Source organism: Anolis sagrei, chromosome 3 (genome assembly GCF_037176765.1).
Source record: "Anolis sagrei isolate rAnoSag1 chromosome 3, rAnoSag1.mat, whole genome shotgun sequence".
NCBI lineage: Eukaryota > Metazoa > Chordata > Lepidosauria > Squamata > Dactyloidae > Anolis > Anolis sagrei.
Window position 1 is genome coordinate 185,603,201 of NC_090023.1, and position 16,537 is coordinate 185,619,737.

The 16,537-nt window shown below is 37.7% G+C and overlaps 1 protein-coding gene across 6 annotated transcripts in view; it reads right to left on the minus strand.

The window, feature by feature from the left end:
• Positions 1-16,537, minus strand: part of PLCE1 (phospholipase C epsilon 1) — a 232,807-nt gene that overhangs the window by 107,291 nt on the left and 108,979 nt on the right. For all 6 annotated transcript variants that reach the window (XM_067465731.1, XM_067465733.1, XM_067465732.1 and 3 more), the window contains exon 3: positions 15,320-15,602. In XM_067465731.1, the coding sequence (XP_067321832.1) occupies positions 15,320-15,602 (283 nt within the window). The remainder of the gene's footprint in view (positions 1-15,319; positions 15,603-16,537) is intronic.

Sequence of the window (16,537 nt, forward strand, 5' to 3'; positions counted from 1 at the left end):
GATGCCTGCCAAAGGTGTGGGTGAAACGTCTGGAGAAAATGCTGCTAGAACATGGCCATACATCCCGGAAACCACACAACACTCCAGTATATTCTAATGGTTAGACTCAGTTATGGAAGCCATGACCGTGAGTCTGCAAGGCCTGAACTGGGCTTTGGATCAAAGGGTGACTTGGAGGTCAGTCATTCTCTAGGGTGCCATAAGTTTAGGTTATCTTCACAGCAATTAACAACAACAATTTTGAATCAAATATTTCCAAAAACTAATCATTTTAAAGATTTTTAAAAATTTTAAAATATTGATTTCATCAATCAAATTTCAATCCATTATAACTAACCTCAAGCTTTGCAGCTTAATTACATTTTATCCAATAAAGCATTAAACCAAAAAAGTATAGAATAAGTCTGTACCATTGTGACTCAGATTCAGCCTGTTTTCAAATTGGATATTACAAAAAGCTCAACATAATAGTAGAAAATAATGAGGCTCAGTAGGGTAGTAACTAACCACACGCTAAAAAAAATATACAAAAACACAATATTGGTAAAAAGTAGGCCCTTCCTGCAGAGGTGAAAATTGCTTTGCCAATTTTATAAAATACGTGAAGCAGTCAATGCTACAGCTGAACAAAACATCTTGGAGAAACAGAACAAAAACAGAGCTTGAAGGGTGAACATTATTCCAACACCTTCTTTTAAAGTCACTTGGTAGTGATCTGCCCGTTTGATAACTTTGGTTTATTTGCATCATACAGCAAGTCAGGGATCACAAGACCTCTAAGGGCCCTTCTACACACGCACTAAAACCTGGAAGAAACCAGGATAAAAGGGAGGGGGTGGCTAAATTACATTCTGAAAAAGTCAGTTAATAGCTGAAAAGCATATGTTTAAAAGGGGCACTTAAAACCCAATTTTGGCCCAGAAAAGAGCATATTCGCATGACTGTATATCTCTGCAGTCATGGAAAACACTTGACTTCCTCTCTACCCCCCTGTGTGGACTGCTCCAGTGCATGTGCACATTTTAAAAGCCTGAAAAAGCTGATCAGGGTTGTTTAAAAAAATGGAGCCACAGACACACAGGTGGCTCAATCTAAGCACAGTTGGAAAGCAATTACAATTAGAATTCTCTGCAACCATTCCTTTGTTCTTACTACATTGAACAGAACTTGAATTTATTATTTACTATATTTATTTACTATATTTGTATACCACTTTTCTCAGCCCTCTGGCGACTTTATAGGTGGGGGAGGGGAGAGAATAAGAAATCTGCTTGTGTATACATCGAGATATCAACATGAGCACATATACAATCTAGCACAACTCGGAGAATTAAAGAAAAACTTCTGTCAGATTTCCCTATTGTCTATCTCGCGGGCTTGTAAAATCTGCTACAAAGCAAGGTTTCAGGACGGCGAGGGACCATTTTCTAGGATGGATAGCTCTATGTCTGGACTTGCTGTCAGGTCCTGCGATTTTTATAATCTGAATTTTGATATATAATCTTATATAATCTGAATTTTGATGCCATCTGGATGCTCCCTAAACTAACATGGTAATGGACTTATTAGATGCAGTTTTTATAAGGAGAACTGCAAGAGTTACTATCTTCTCCTCCTCCTCCTCCTCCTCTTCTTCTTCTTCTTCTTTTCCATAGCTCCTTCACATAGCCTAAATGCTTGTTCAAGAGGTCTAGGAAAACCACCAGATCTGAGCTTTGGTGCTGAAAAAGGCTGCATTATGGAGGGGCTAAAAATCCCATGCTACTAAGAACATCCTATTGTATTTGGTCCTGAGATTGTCATGTTCTAGGTCAGTGGTTCTCAACCTGTGGGTCCCCAGATATTTTGGTAAACTGGCTGGGATTTCTGGGAGTTGTAGGCCAAAACACCCGGGGATCCACAGGTTGAGAACCACATGTATGCTGGTGCATGCTGCTGTGGGGGCAGCTAAGTGTGCATCTACATTGTAGAATTAATACAGTTTGGCCCCACTTTAACTGTCATCACTCAATGCTATGAAATCTTGTAATTTGTAATTTGGTGAGACACCAGTACTCCTTGAGAGAGACGGTTAAAGTCCTTGTAAAACTACAATTCCCATGTTTCCACAGCACTGAGCCATGGCAGTTAAAGTGGCGTCAAACTGCATTAATTCTACATTTTATTCTGTAGAATTGTTTTTGTTTATTCTATCATGCAAACAGTGTACTTCTCTGGAAAAAAAGATAAACCAGAGAATGGCTCTTGCTGACATTCATACATGAGAAACAAAACTTCAGTACAAACAAAAACAAACAAATAAGAGTAATGGATTCCAAAGATCTGATGCTACAGAATCCTCAAAAGAATGGGTTTTATAGAACGCACAGTATACATCTGATCAAATTTTCCAATCTACAAAAATAATGCAGAAATGTACACAAAAGCAGCAGTGACATTGTTATAATCGGTATTTCACAATTGCTATATTGAGATTGGGACTGAGCTGCTCTTTCCTTTCCCTCTTCTCAGCACCCCAGCAAGACCAGGTAGATCAATTAACACAAGCGATATATGGAAAGATACACAGAATGCTCCATAATAATTTGATCTGCAGAATCCTGTGTGTATGTGCACACAAAAAGAAATCCTGTCTCCAGTCGCCCATTGCCATGAATATGAAAAATATGTTGGCCTGTAGAAGCCTGGCACTGACAACGTATTTCCGTCCCCCAGGATCTCTCTGACCTCATGGAGGTTATTAGAAAGGTTCAGAGATGTGTATTTCAATATATTGAAATACAGTTATTTGAAGCACAACAAGACTCTATTGCAGCGTTTCTCAACCTGGGGGTCAGGACCCCCTGGGGACATCACAAGGGGGTGTCAGGGAGGGGCACTAAAGACCATCAGAAAACACAGTATTTTCTATTGGTCATGGGGGTTCTGTATGGGAATTTTGGCCCAATTCTATCGTTGGTGGGGTTCAGAATGCTCTTCGATTGAGGGTGAACTATACATCCCAACAACTACAACTCCCAAATGTCAAGATCTATTTCCCCAAAACTCCACCAGTGTTCACATTTGGGCATATTGAGTATTCATACCAAGTTTGGTCCAGATCCATCATTGTTTGAGTCCACAGTACTTTCTGGATGCAGGAGAACTACAACTCCAAAACTCAAGGTCAATGCCCACCCAAACCCTTCCAGTTTTTTTGTTGGTCACAGGAGTTCTGTGTGCAAAGTTTGGTTCAATGTCACTGTTGGTGGAGTTCAGAATGCTCTTTGATTGTAGGTTAACTATAAATCCCAGCAACTACAACTCCCAAATCACAAAATCAATCCCCCAACGCCGCCAGTATACAAATTTGGGCTTCGGGTATTTGTGCAAAATTTGGTCCAGTGAATGAAAATACATCCTGTATACTGGATATTTACATGACGATTCATAACAGTAGCAAAACTACAGTTAGCAACGAAAATAATTTTATGGTTGGGGGTCACCACTATATGAAGAACTGTATTAAGGGGTCGCAGCATTAGGAAGGTTGAGAAAAACTTGTCTATTGGATCTCATCAGCTGAAATTGAACAAGACCATTCTTAGAGCATTATATGTAGATGAGGCTTCCAGGGAAGGGAGGTGAGAAAGAGAAGGTAAAATAAATCCAAATAAATAAGATATATAAACAAAATCAAAAGATAGACAGAAAACATAAAGCAAAACATACAGTTCCACCAACTTACATAACTGTACTATTTCCATGTATTTTCTGTTCAATGTACAAACAACTGAGAGGAATCATCCACATGTCACACAGTAATAGGGAAAAATGAAAAAGCAGAAAGATCGGCCAGGAGAGGAGATGGCAGTACATCACTGATAGAAGATGCAGATTACAGTTATTACTGCCATTCAACTTCACACTACTCATATGTATCCAGCCAAACTTCTGAACTTGGCTTCCTACACAAATTTGTCCCGTGTGTCTTATTCAGAAAAGCTTTGTAACATTGAACAGGAGTTATTATCAGAGCCCTAAACTATTTCCCCTTCTTTTTTGAGAGAGGTTCTATTAAAGATGCAAAATCAGCTCAATTTGCTGTAAGCCGTTGCATGTAATTGAGGTCAAGGCACACATAATCATCATCTTGTGATGTAAAAATCCAAAAAAATGTAATCTAGTGGAAGTTTGAGAATATGATATTAGTAAGAATGTGGAGCCATTGCTTTGAAGGAGCTATTCAAGTGTTAATCTTCAATGTACACTTACTTAGCACCTTGGATAGTTCCTTTAAGATCAGACCAAAACCCAAAGCCTATTCATTGCCCATTGACAATGAAGTCACCGTTCTCCAGGGAGATCATGACCATACCTATTCTGTTGAACACAGCAAGGAGATGACTGCAGCATATTGAACACCAAAGAATCCTCATCCATCCCATCTAAGGGAACATACTGAAAACTTCACAGCAGTGAATGTGATTCCTTATGAAGACTACAGGCTACAATAATGAGCCCATACATGTGCCAAAAATACCTAAGAAAGAAAGAAAAAGTGAGGTACAAGCATCCACAGCCTTAGATCACCAAATGTTCCTGTCATCATGATCTGGGCATTTTGAAACCTGGAAATTTCTGGTTGGGAGAACTGGGTTTAACTGGATTCTTGCACACAAATTTGGGTCTAGATATCCCATTGGCTGCCCCTTTCCAGATTACTGGTTGAGAAAGTTGTGGCCTTGTTTCACCAGCTCTTGCGTCTGGCATTGGCATTTGAGTGAGAGGGCAAGGAGAGTTTGCCCTTGCTATTTTAGTGATTTATTACTGTAGATAGCCAGCTTTATTTGCAGTCTCTACTGTATTTGAGGAATTTTACAATTTTAATAGATGGGATTTTATGTGTGTTGGTTGTTTTTAAACTTATTTTGCTGTTTTATATGCTTATGTACTGTCTCTGTTTATACGCGAGACTTCAAAGTGCTTCTGTGAGCCACCCCGAGTCCCTTCGGGGAGATGATGGAGGGGTATAAATAGATTTATTATTGTTATTTGAAACACAACAAGATTAGTACACAGCAAAAAAGGTCTCTCTGCTGACTGTTGTATTGGATCACACATCGGACACTTCCCAAGTGTCTAGGACTGTGTGATGTGTCAGCAAATAACAAGTGCAGATCCCAGTAGGGTGGCCTTTTGCAGCTGACACATGATAATTTTGTCAGTGCCGATTATATTTAAGTGCAGGCCAAGGTCTTTAGGCACTGCACTTAGTGAGCCGATTACCACTGGGACCACCTATATTGGCTTCTTCTTCTTCCTATTATTATTATTATTATTATTATTATTATTGTGACATTCCAACTGATATCGTTTTTAGACGGAAATAGTTTTAAATTGCTTAGTTCATACCACCATGCAATATACAATTATTTGAACAATTTACAAGAATGAAATAGAAGCAGTTCCCAAGTTATGAACAAGATTTAAATTTGTATGTAAGTTGGAACAGGTACATCTTTTTTGTTGTGTACTAATCTTCTTGTGTTTCAAATAATAATAAGTTTAACTCCAGCCAAACACACACACACACATGCACAATCTTTGGATGACACCGGGAAGGGTTTATTTATATTGGTTTTTGCATTTTATTTTATTTTATTATTTTATTATTTTCTGTTGTGGTCTTGTATTATATTATTTTATTGTATTGCTGGGCTTGGCCTCGTGTAAGCCGCCCCAAGTCCCCTTGGGGAGATGGTGGCAGGGTATAAATAAAGTTGTTGTTATTATTATTATTATTATTATTATTATTACACACCTGTGGTGTTTGTTTTGCTTTCAGAAGACTTCACCTCACTTTCTGTCCCTGTGATCATTGGTTTTTGAAAAAAAAAATGGCTTGTTGTGGAAACAAGGATTGGTGAGAAAAATTAAGTTGAAGTTCACCTTTTCCCCATGATAACTCTTTCAAGAGTGACTTTCCCTTCCAAGGGATACATTTCTCTCACTTCCTGTTGTCTCAGCCCTGTTCTTAGCTATGAGTCAGATGTTTGTAACCCAAGGACTGCCTATATAACAAAAAAAAGTCCATTGTTTCCAATAAAAGTAGATTGTTATTTGTTATAGTTGTACCAACGAACAGAGATTTGCAGTACATAGCTTTTCTCAGGTCAGCCAAAGAGAGAAATTATTATATGGCTTCGGAAGTTCCTTAAAACTGAAGTCATTTTTACCCTCTGATATTATAATGACACCTGTTTGTGATATTATGTAAGTGTTATGCCATGCTATTCAGGGATAAAAGCTGAACAGCTATTATTAGCCATCTTTCTGGAATTCTGGAGACAATGCCAATGACACTCCAGAATCCTGGCTTACCGTTGTGTGCGGACACAGCCAGTGACTAAATTCAGGTATCTTATTCCTGATCTCCAAAGCGTAGAGTGAAGAATTCAGAATTGTGTATCAGTTTCTCACTCCAATCCACAGGTTTCATAGCCACTTTATTAGGTGATATTCAAACGGGGTGATTTATGATGGGCAAAAGTTAAAAAAAACACACACATTGCCCTATGAAAAAAAACAAAGCTGTTCATGGGTTTATGGCCTTGTCTGATTTTTCAAATCACGGCTGGGAGGACTAAAAAACGGCATCTGAACATAACCAGAGATTATGACAGAAAGTACATCTCCGGAGCAGTTTACACAATGCAGTTATAGCACCATGATTACATTTTAACTGCATGGTTGCATCGCATTCGAGAATTTGCAATTTCAGAAGGGATACGTCAGGAGAGAATACTTCTGCAACATGGTCATACAGCCTGGAAAACGCACAGCAGCCCAGTGATTCTGGTCATCAAACCCTTTGACAACACTCAGAAGGGATATTTAGATTCTCTACCGGGGAGGTTCATCAAACTACAAACCCAAAGACACCTGGATCCATTGTAACACTATTTTTGTTCTTGGGTTATAAATATCCTAGTTGGTTCTATCATGTGTCATATGATATGTTTTATATGATATTTTGATTGATCTCTATTTAATTGTCTATAAATTGTCTAATGTTTTGTACTGGCATTAAATGTTTGTCATTTTTTACTTTGGAAGCCGCCATGAGTCCACTTGGGGAGAATGTTTTAAAAATAAACTATTATTATTATTATTATTATTATTATTAAACCATGGGAAAAGTTCATTAAACTGACAAAATGTTGTTTTTGTGGGACATCCTGCAGCACATTTTGCTATAGTTTTTCAATGAATGTATCATCAAGTCTCAACCAATTTAACATAGTTTGTGGCAGCCACAAAAATGAAATTTCTGGAATAGAACAACTACTTTCAAAGTAAGTACCACGCAATTAAACAGGAAATAATGCTTTCAAACCAGGAATATAATTTTTTCCCCAAATTTTGTTACATAATGATTAGCTGAATACTTTTCATTTTCTAAATTAACAATTGTGCCTACAGCACAGCAAAAAAAGTCATTAAATGAGTATTTCATCAATAATTAGGCTGGCAGTGTACTTGTAAGCTAAATGGTCAAACCAGCTTTCTGAACAAAACATCCAACAACATTAAGATACGCCCAGAAAAAAATGATTATATGGGAGTGCAAAGGGCAATCACACATGTATGAAACTACACGAATACATTCAAAACTTTTTCATAGTAAGTAAAATATCACAAGTTGCTGGATTTTTTTTAAATACACAGGCTATGGTTCAGTAAACAATGGATGCATGCATACCACAACAATGTACTAAAAAAAGGAACAATCCACTTATTTGCTGTGACATCTCATGGATTATTACAGAAGCTTGTACACTATATCAATGTCAAAAAATGACTTGTCGCTTCCATTTTAAAGCGACTGTTTAGATTTTAAAAGCAATAAGTATTAGCAGATAGGCCATAAAATATTAAGCTTACCAGTAAACAGTTTTCTTGTTGATTTTCTTTCATACCATCAGACACTGAGATACTTTCAAAAGCAGAAAAATACTTTACCCTGCACTTGTTCAAAGGAGCTGTCGGGAACAGCTGCTCAGCCTGAAACTACGAACTGTCAAAATGCACTAATAGCATGCTTTGTGTTAGCCACAAAGAAGACATGTGGAACGATCAGGTTACCTCTTCCCAGATAAAAGCTATAATACTAGACCACCAACAAAAGGAATTTTACATTTAAGAACTGCCAGACATTCATACGAAGAGACGCAATCCAATCTGGAAGCAAATCATGTCAAAACATTTGCATTTTATTTAACTGACAATGAGATCTTATACTTTTCTACTCCAAAGTAAGCTCCAGTGAGTTCAATGGGACTTACTCCAGTGTAAAGGACCGAAAGCTTCGTCACAAGATAAAATTAAGCACATTTATGTCCTATCAATGACACTGAGATGTTGCAACTGTTACAATATTTGACTATTGTAATCAATAATGATATATTATTGCTACCAAGAATGCTATTTTAAATGGACCACTGTGATAGGATAAAGTAAATATGCATTTCTTGAGTTGAAAATATTTTATATCACTTAAGAAATTCTTAGCAAATTATTTTTGTTGTTTTTAAAAATCCGAAAAAATGTTAATAGGTGTTTCAAAATTATATCAAATCTATATAAATAAAAATGCAATGTTCATTTGTGGGATTAACATAAATCAAAAACAATTGAGTAACCATCACTAAAAAATGATTTTTTCATTTGGGAGTTGTAGTTGCTGGGATTTATAGTTAACCTACAATCAAAGAGCATTCTGAACTCCACCAACAATGGAATTGAACCAAACTTGGCCCACAGGACTTCCAAGATCAACAGAAAACAGTAAAAGGGTTTAGTGGGCATTGACCTTGAGTTTTGGAGTTATAGTTTATCTACACCCTGAGAGCACTGTGGACTCAAACAATGATGGATCTGGACCAAACTTGACACAAATACTCCATATGCACACATATGAACACAGATGGAGCTTGGGGAAAAAGATCTTGACATTTGGGAGTTGTAGTTGCTGGGATTTATAGTTCACCTACAATCAAAGAGCATCCTGAACCCCACCAATGATAAAATTGAACCAAACTTTCCACACAGAACCCCCATGGCCAACTGGAAATAATGTTTTCTGATGGTTTTGGTGACTCCCCTGACACCCCCTCATGACCCACCCAGGGGTCCCAACCCCCCAGGTTGAGAAATGCTGCCTTAAGGCTATCCAGCCCAACTCCTTTCACCAGGGCAAGAAAACATAATCAAAGCCCTCCTGACAAAAAGCCATCCAGCTATAGATATAGATAAATATGATTCACACACATATGTATGTATATGACAAATATAGTAACATATAATTGAAAGGGACCCCTAAAGAAGGACAATTACATGTTGCATATTCCAGAGTAGGCAAACCAGACAATCTCGACATCGACACTGACAAAGAAACAACAAGAAGTACTGTTTACCCACAAGCATAAAGAAATAACATATATTAGGAATGAACTCTTTCTCATTACTTTATTTTCCAGATCACCAGACTGTGCCACAGCAACGCGTGGCAGGGGACGGTTAGTATTCTACATAAATTTGGGACTTTTTGAGGGGTTGGTTTTTTAATTAAAAAAAGGAAACTCTAGAAAAATATATTAGCATAAAAAGAGCTGCAAACATTCATATATACATCATCATTAAAAGCTTGATCAAATCTAAGGTGGGTGCAAGGGGAGGCCCGCGATAAAAACGACGTTACAGAAAATCTTGCCGACCAGAAGGTCGGCAGTTGAAGCCGTGGGTGGAATGAGCTCCCACTGTCAGACCTAGCTTCTGCTCACCTAGCAGTTTGAAAACAACAATGTGAGTATATAAATAGGTACCGCTTTCGAGGGGAGGTAAAAAGGCATCCCTGAAGACATGCCGGCAAGGCGTCCACAGACAACTGCCTCCTCGGTGTGGAAAAATGGAATAACAGCACCTCACCATAGCCGCATTGAGCACAGCCTCCAGATGCCGGAAATTAAAAAAAAAGAGGGAAGCCTTGCCTCTGTCTATGTACTGTCTGTCTGTGTTAATTGTATAATGGCACAGAATGTTTGTCCTAAATGTATTCTGTAATCTGCTCTAAGCGGAATATCAATAAAGTATACTATTATTATTAATGCACATTGATTTGATTTAAAGAAGAGCCTGAAATGCCACAATATTTACTCTGAATAAATACTATAATGGAAATTGGACTACCTGAATTGCCCATGCAATGCTTTGTTGTGCCAGCTGTCAGCTCTGGTTTGGAGTGCAGTTTTCTTGTACTGACCCTTTGTCTGCTGTGCTTTGAGATTATTTACTTCAATTAAAGCATGTTCTTGGCTTTCCTTTACAAATTCTGCCAGAGCATGTATTTCTTCTTCGACTGCTTGTTTTACTTGTATTATTATTATTATTATTATTATTATTATTATTATTATTTGTTGTGCTCTGCCCTTCGGGGTGAGAAGGGTGGGATATAAATGCTTTAATTAAATAAAATAAACAAAATATATTAAAATATTACTTTATATTTTAATTCTTATTAAGAAAGATGTTCTGACTATACAATGAAACAAAAGGATAGGGGGAAAAAGATTTTTAGGATAACAGAACTAGAGCTGGAATGAGACTTCATGCAGCCAAGTCACATTGCCAAACTTTGCTGATTCTCCAGAGCAAAAATTGTCAGGAGGAGGAAATCTTCAGGGAGAAATAGTAGGACGGGACTAGAGGTGCATACCAGACCTGTGTTACTGCCAAAATTCAAGATTAGCTTGCAATTGAAATCTAGTAGGTTTGTAATAGAGCCAGCATGGTGTAATGGTTTGTGTTTGGAACTATGACTCTGGAGACCAGGTTCAAATCTCCTCTCAGCCATAGAAACCCATTGAGCAAGTCATACGTTCTCTGTCGCACCTCAGAATAGGTTCACCTTGCTGAAAACACCAAACTGCACACAGCCAGAAGTCTTTATGGTTTATTAAAAAGTAAAAGATAAAAAGTTCTTAAAAGCAAAAGTAATGTTCCAAAAGATCAATACAAAAGGACACTTTAAAGCATAATCCAAAAAGACACCAGCAAAGCAAAATCCCATGAGAACATGACTGAGTCCTGAAACCATGAACACAAGAATTGCAAGATGATCCAGACAAGTGAAATGCAAGATTCTTGGTTAAACGAAAAGTTGCTCTGACAAAAAGGTTTGGTCCCAAACACACAGCTTAATACCCTTTGCAAAACATGAAGGCGTTTCTTTGGTCACTGACCTCCTTCTTGTTAGCTATTCTCACACTCCTTCGAACTCTGAATTCCAAACGGTCAGCTCGATCTAAGGTTCCCATTTTGTCAAGGTCAGTCTGTTCGTTGGTGTTATCCAGTTTGCCTTCCTGCTCATTATCAGGCTGTCCTCCTTTTCTGAGTCAATTTGCACCTACACCTAGCTAGTTTCAGTATCAACAAGCTCATCTCTTGCTGTGGGAAACTGAACTTCCACACTGTGTTTCTCATTGACTGTAACAGGGACATTTTGAATCAGATTGTGATCCTGAATCCCATCATCCTCATCAGAGGCACTCTGTAGTTCCAACTGAGTCACAACACTCTCAGGTTCAGCGGAAGGCAACTGCAAACCCCTTCTAAACAAATCTTGCCAAGAAAACACTGTGATAATTTCTCTGGGAATCAGAAACTAATTGAAGGCACATAACAGCGACAACAGGTTTATTATTCTTAAATGTATTAGAAATCCTAAAGTTGATATGGCAAAATCTGATATACACATACTTCAGATTCATATTAATTTATATTGTCTCTGTCCATCGGCTTCATTAAATAGGCAAACCCATCATATTTGTGTAACAGATAACTGGTTTTGAGTTTATAATATTGAATTCTTAACTTGGATGCATTGCAACTACGTATGTGCCTGGAGAAGACCATGAGGGAAAGCGATACGTTAATCATTCTACAATTCTTCCCCACAAATTGCCTCTTTTCCAAATTGCTTTGCAAGAGAGACACTACTGCCAAGGTTTAGAAAATATACAGTAATAATGAGCATATTAGTTCCGTAAAATAAATAGCAAAGAGGCACAACATCATGACAGCACTGTACACATTAGTGTAGTCAACCATGGGTAAAAGCGATATGTTTATGCATCACAGTTTCTTGTTAATAATCTGTGCACTAAAAATGAACAATGTATTTATTTGATCTTTTTTATATACATCTTTGACAAAGAACAAGTAAACTTTCAGAAATTTAAACAATCTAAGTTACTTGATACAGACACAAATGTATTTTGAGTGTATCCAAAACAGTTATGGCCTGCGCTGCTCTTTTATTCAACCTCATTATGGGCCTACTTTATCACGAAACTTTACTCTTATACCTTTTCTAAGTAAGTATAATGAAAACACTGAGTTTTTATACAGTGCTCTGTTGATATCATAACCGAAAGTGCTTACTTTTCTCTAAAAGCAAGAAAAATACTGTATATACTCAAGTATAAGTCAAGTTTTTCAGCCCTTTTTTAGGCTGAAAAAGCCACCCTTGGTTTATACTCGAGTCAAGGTTGTTTATTATTTACTCTGTTATTATTTTTATTACATTTATTATTCTACTTTATCATTATCATTATTATTATTACGTTTACATTATTTCATTCTATTTATTATTATTGCATTTATTATTTTGTTCTATTTTTATAATCACTTATTATTATTTTTTTATTATTATTATCATTACACTTATAATTTTGCTGTATTTATTATTCTATTTATTATTTTACTTTATTATTTTTATTATATTTATTATTTTACTCTCTTTATTTTTGTTATTATTCCATAACAATGGAACCAGGCTGTGGCGCAGCTAGTTAGTAGCCAGCTGCATTAAATCACTACTGACTGAGAGGTCATGAGTTGGAAGCCAGCCCGGGTCAGAGTAAGCTCCCGACCATTAAGAGTCGAGCTTGCTGTTGACCTATGCAGCCCGAAAGACAGTTGCATCTGTCAAGTAGGAAATTTAGGTGCCACTTTATGCGGGGAGGCTAATTTATGACATCATAAAACCTTCCAGCAGCATGCGTAAGAATGAGGAAGTATTCCATCAAGGATTTGGTGTCATAAATGGACAGTGAAGCAGCAGCTCTCCCTGTGGCTGGAATTGAGCATACCCTCATGAAGCCGGAAAGCTGGAATGTCAAATTGCCTCTCTGTCTGTCTATATATGGCATTGAATGTTTGCCATGCATATGTGCATTGTAATCTGTCCTGAGTCCCCTGCGGGATGAGAAGAGTGTAATATAAATACTGTAAATAAATAAACAAATAAAACGATTTTACTATTATTACTGTTATTATTACATTTCCATTATTTTACTCTCTCTAGCGCTCACTGGTAGCCTTCACCCAGATAATGGAACAGTACCTCAATTTTTTTTAAATGGTTCCTTTTGGAAACAAACTCCACAAATAGCCTTGAAGAAGCAATGATAATAACTGAATAATAAACACTTTGCATACAATTATGCAATTGATGCCCGTGCTAGTGTTTTACGGAATTTTAGAAAAACACAGTTCATTAACAAACTCAAAATAAGTACAGACACAAAATGGTATGGAATCTGTGTTGCAAACAAATAAATATACGATACAGTCTATATACCTGCAGGAGTTTTCTAGGTCCTCCAGGTAATTCTATGTTATGTGAATGCTGGAAGATAGTACAGAGTTGCATTGGAGGACTGAATGAATTCCTAGAGATTATACCTTTTTAGGAATCTCCAAAGTCCTCCAGGGGGACTCTCTGTTAACTTTTGCAGGAAGTCATTCATTTCAGTGAGATTTGCTATTATTCCCGCCATACTGTAGATTTTGAAGTCACCAAAAGACAACAAGGTTTAATGCTGCAAGGGCAATCTTAGTCTTGGAAATTAATGGATTTAAATATTTCTAAAGCCAAATTGGAATTCTGTTGGTTAGTTCAAACTAGAACAGAACCCAGTCAATCATTTTTTCAATGGTGAGTGTGATGAATTGCCTACCTTTTAGGCCAGGGAAAAGCTCAGGAAATAGGTCCAAGTATTTTGGCAGCCATTTTGTGAGATGGTGCAGGGAGGCAGCCATTTTAGAGTACTCATTTCCTAGAGAGGTGGAGCTTAGGAGCAGCCTGGAGGGAAATGTGGAGAGCCCTGGTGATTGGCTGGGAGAAAGTGGGCAGAGCTTAGTTGGAGTGCAGGGGAAAAAATTGCCTGAAAGAGTGCGTTTTAAAATCTGACAGTTTAGTCAGGGTGTGTGTGTTGAAGAAGAGAGTTAGGTTTTGGGACAGAGTGAGTTAGGAGAAGAGAAGTTAGAGAAGCCAAAGTGGTTAGTTAGAGTTTACAAATAGCTATTAGGAAGAATAGCTGGTGTAGAGTATAGACAGATCCAAGGGAAAGGACTGTCTGGAGTAATTAGGAATTCTAGTCAGAGGGAAGTCTTCTAAGTTTCCTGAGGGAGTAAAGAGTTGTTTTTGGAACTAAGCATTGAACTGCTATTAAAGTAACCATAAGCTTCATCTCATTATTTCAACCATCATGCGTAAGTGCCTGTATTTTTGAAGTTCACACAAAATAAACTTTGTTCTTTGTTCATCAACAACTGTCTCAGTGTGCCTCAATATAAAGAAGTATTCTTAACAAGATAGGGCAATAGAGTTTCCAGATTGTTGGCAGTGATTATTTAAGAGAACCTCATTGTTTGTTATCTCAGAGTTCTGAGCCCTGAGTGCGAATCCAGCACAATCTAGCTTACATTAACCCTCTGGTTAAACAAGAACTGAAAACTCCTTTATGTTTGGGTGGTTGCCAGTTTCCACACTAAGGGGCAAAGTCTCTGAAGTCTCCAAACACTTAAGTCGTTTTTAAATAATAATAATAATCTATGACATTTGGTGACAAAGTGGTGGGATCTCCAAGCAAATGGTGATCCTCTTCACGTGGTAGATTCCCTCTTCGTTACAGTGAGCCAACATATAGGTTACTTTTATTAACTAAATGGGTCTGCTCCAATCAAGACTAATAAGGATTTATGCCATTTTGTGTTCCCATAGGTCTCCCCCCAAAAGTAAATGGTGTCTAATTTGAAAAATACAATCAAGTAATATGCACATAATTATTTTTATAAACGAATGTTAAGTCTGAGTTCTAACCAATCCAGTTGTGATACACATACTGGAAACTTGGTATATCAATTCCAATGTGAAGAAAAGCTTGAAGCCTTTGAATCCCCCTTCCATTGTCATGTTGTCAATCTGTCTTACCTTTTAGCATGGTCTTTCCAGTTGATCCTCCTAAGATATTTAATGAACCACTTCTTGCCCCCAACGACGTAGTTGCTTCTAGTAAAGCACCGCTAACAAAGTTTGAAAGAGAAGTCCTGTGTAAAGTGGCACGGTATTCAGAAGATCTGTGAATACATGATTTTGTGCACAAGTTGTCTCCTTCACACCAGCAATCTGTACGGTGCCGTGGTGTTAGTGGTTCCTTTACCGGGTGCAGAAAATATTTCAAAGAATCTTCTGTTTCTGTTGCTGATTTGAAGATCTGTCAAATACAAAGAGGAACACTTTTTTTAGATAATCAGCTGACCAGAGATGGGCTTTTTTTTTAGTACTACAGAAAATACTCTTAAAATGCTTCTCTTAAGATATTATTTTAATCCAATTTGTTTAAGTCTACCAAAAAATTACATTGAAACTGCTGGAAGAGCAACAGATTGAGAGTCTACTAGTCATTGTTTCAATGTGAGGAACTACATCAGTGGTTCCCAACCTGTGGTCCGCGGCCTCACCATTACTACACTGTTGCCTCAAAACCACGCAGCAACAAGAGCGACTGGTCTCACGAAACCTTCTTATAGTGCCAAGGCAATGGGGATGTCGGGAGGGGAGAGGCTGACTGCTCACAAAAGATTACTACTACTACTACTACTACTACTACTACAACAATAATAATTATTATTTATTTATTTATTTATATATCGCTCTATCTCCCCGAGGGGGACTCAGGGCGGTTTCGAAGTAACATCACTGAAACATACAAAGTAAACAGCATAACATAAACAGCATAACAAAACAACATAAGCATAAAATTATCATAATAACACATGTATATTAAAAAAAATAATCCTGCCTGTTCAGAGCAATTAAAAAGCCGGGCCAAGGCTAGTGCAAACTCAAAAAATGAGAGGGCCAAGAATTAAGTACAGTGCTATAACAGGCTAACGGCAATAGAAGGTATGGGTCTTGACTGCTCATTTCCAGGGCCTATTAGAGGGATGACCGGGGTAATAGGTAAGAAGTGCAAGGCCATATTCAACAATGTTTGGACTGGACTAGAACTGGTCATTCTCAAAGACTTGTTGAAACCACCAGGTCTTCAAGCTCTTACGAAAGGAGAGGAGAAATGGCGGCCACAACCGAGAAGGCCCTCTCTCTCGGCCCCACCAACCGTACTTGTGACGGTGGTGGGAGCGTAAG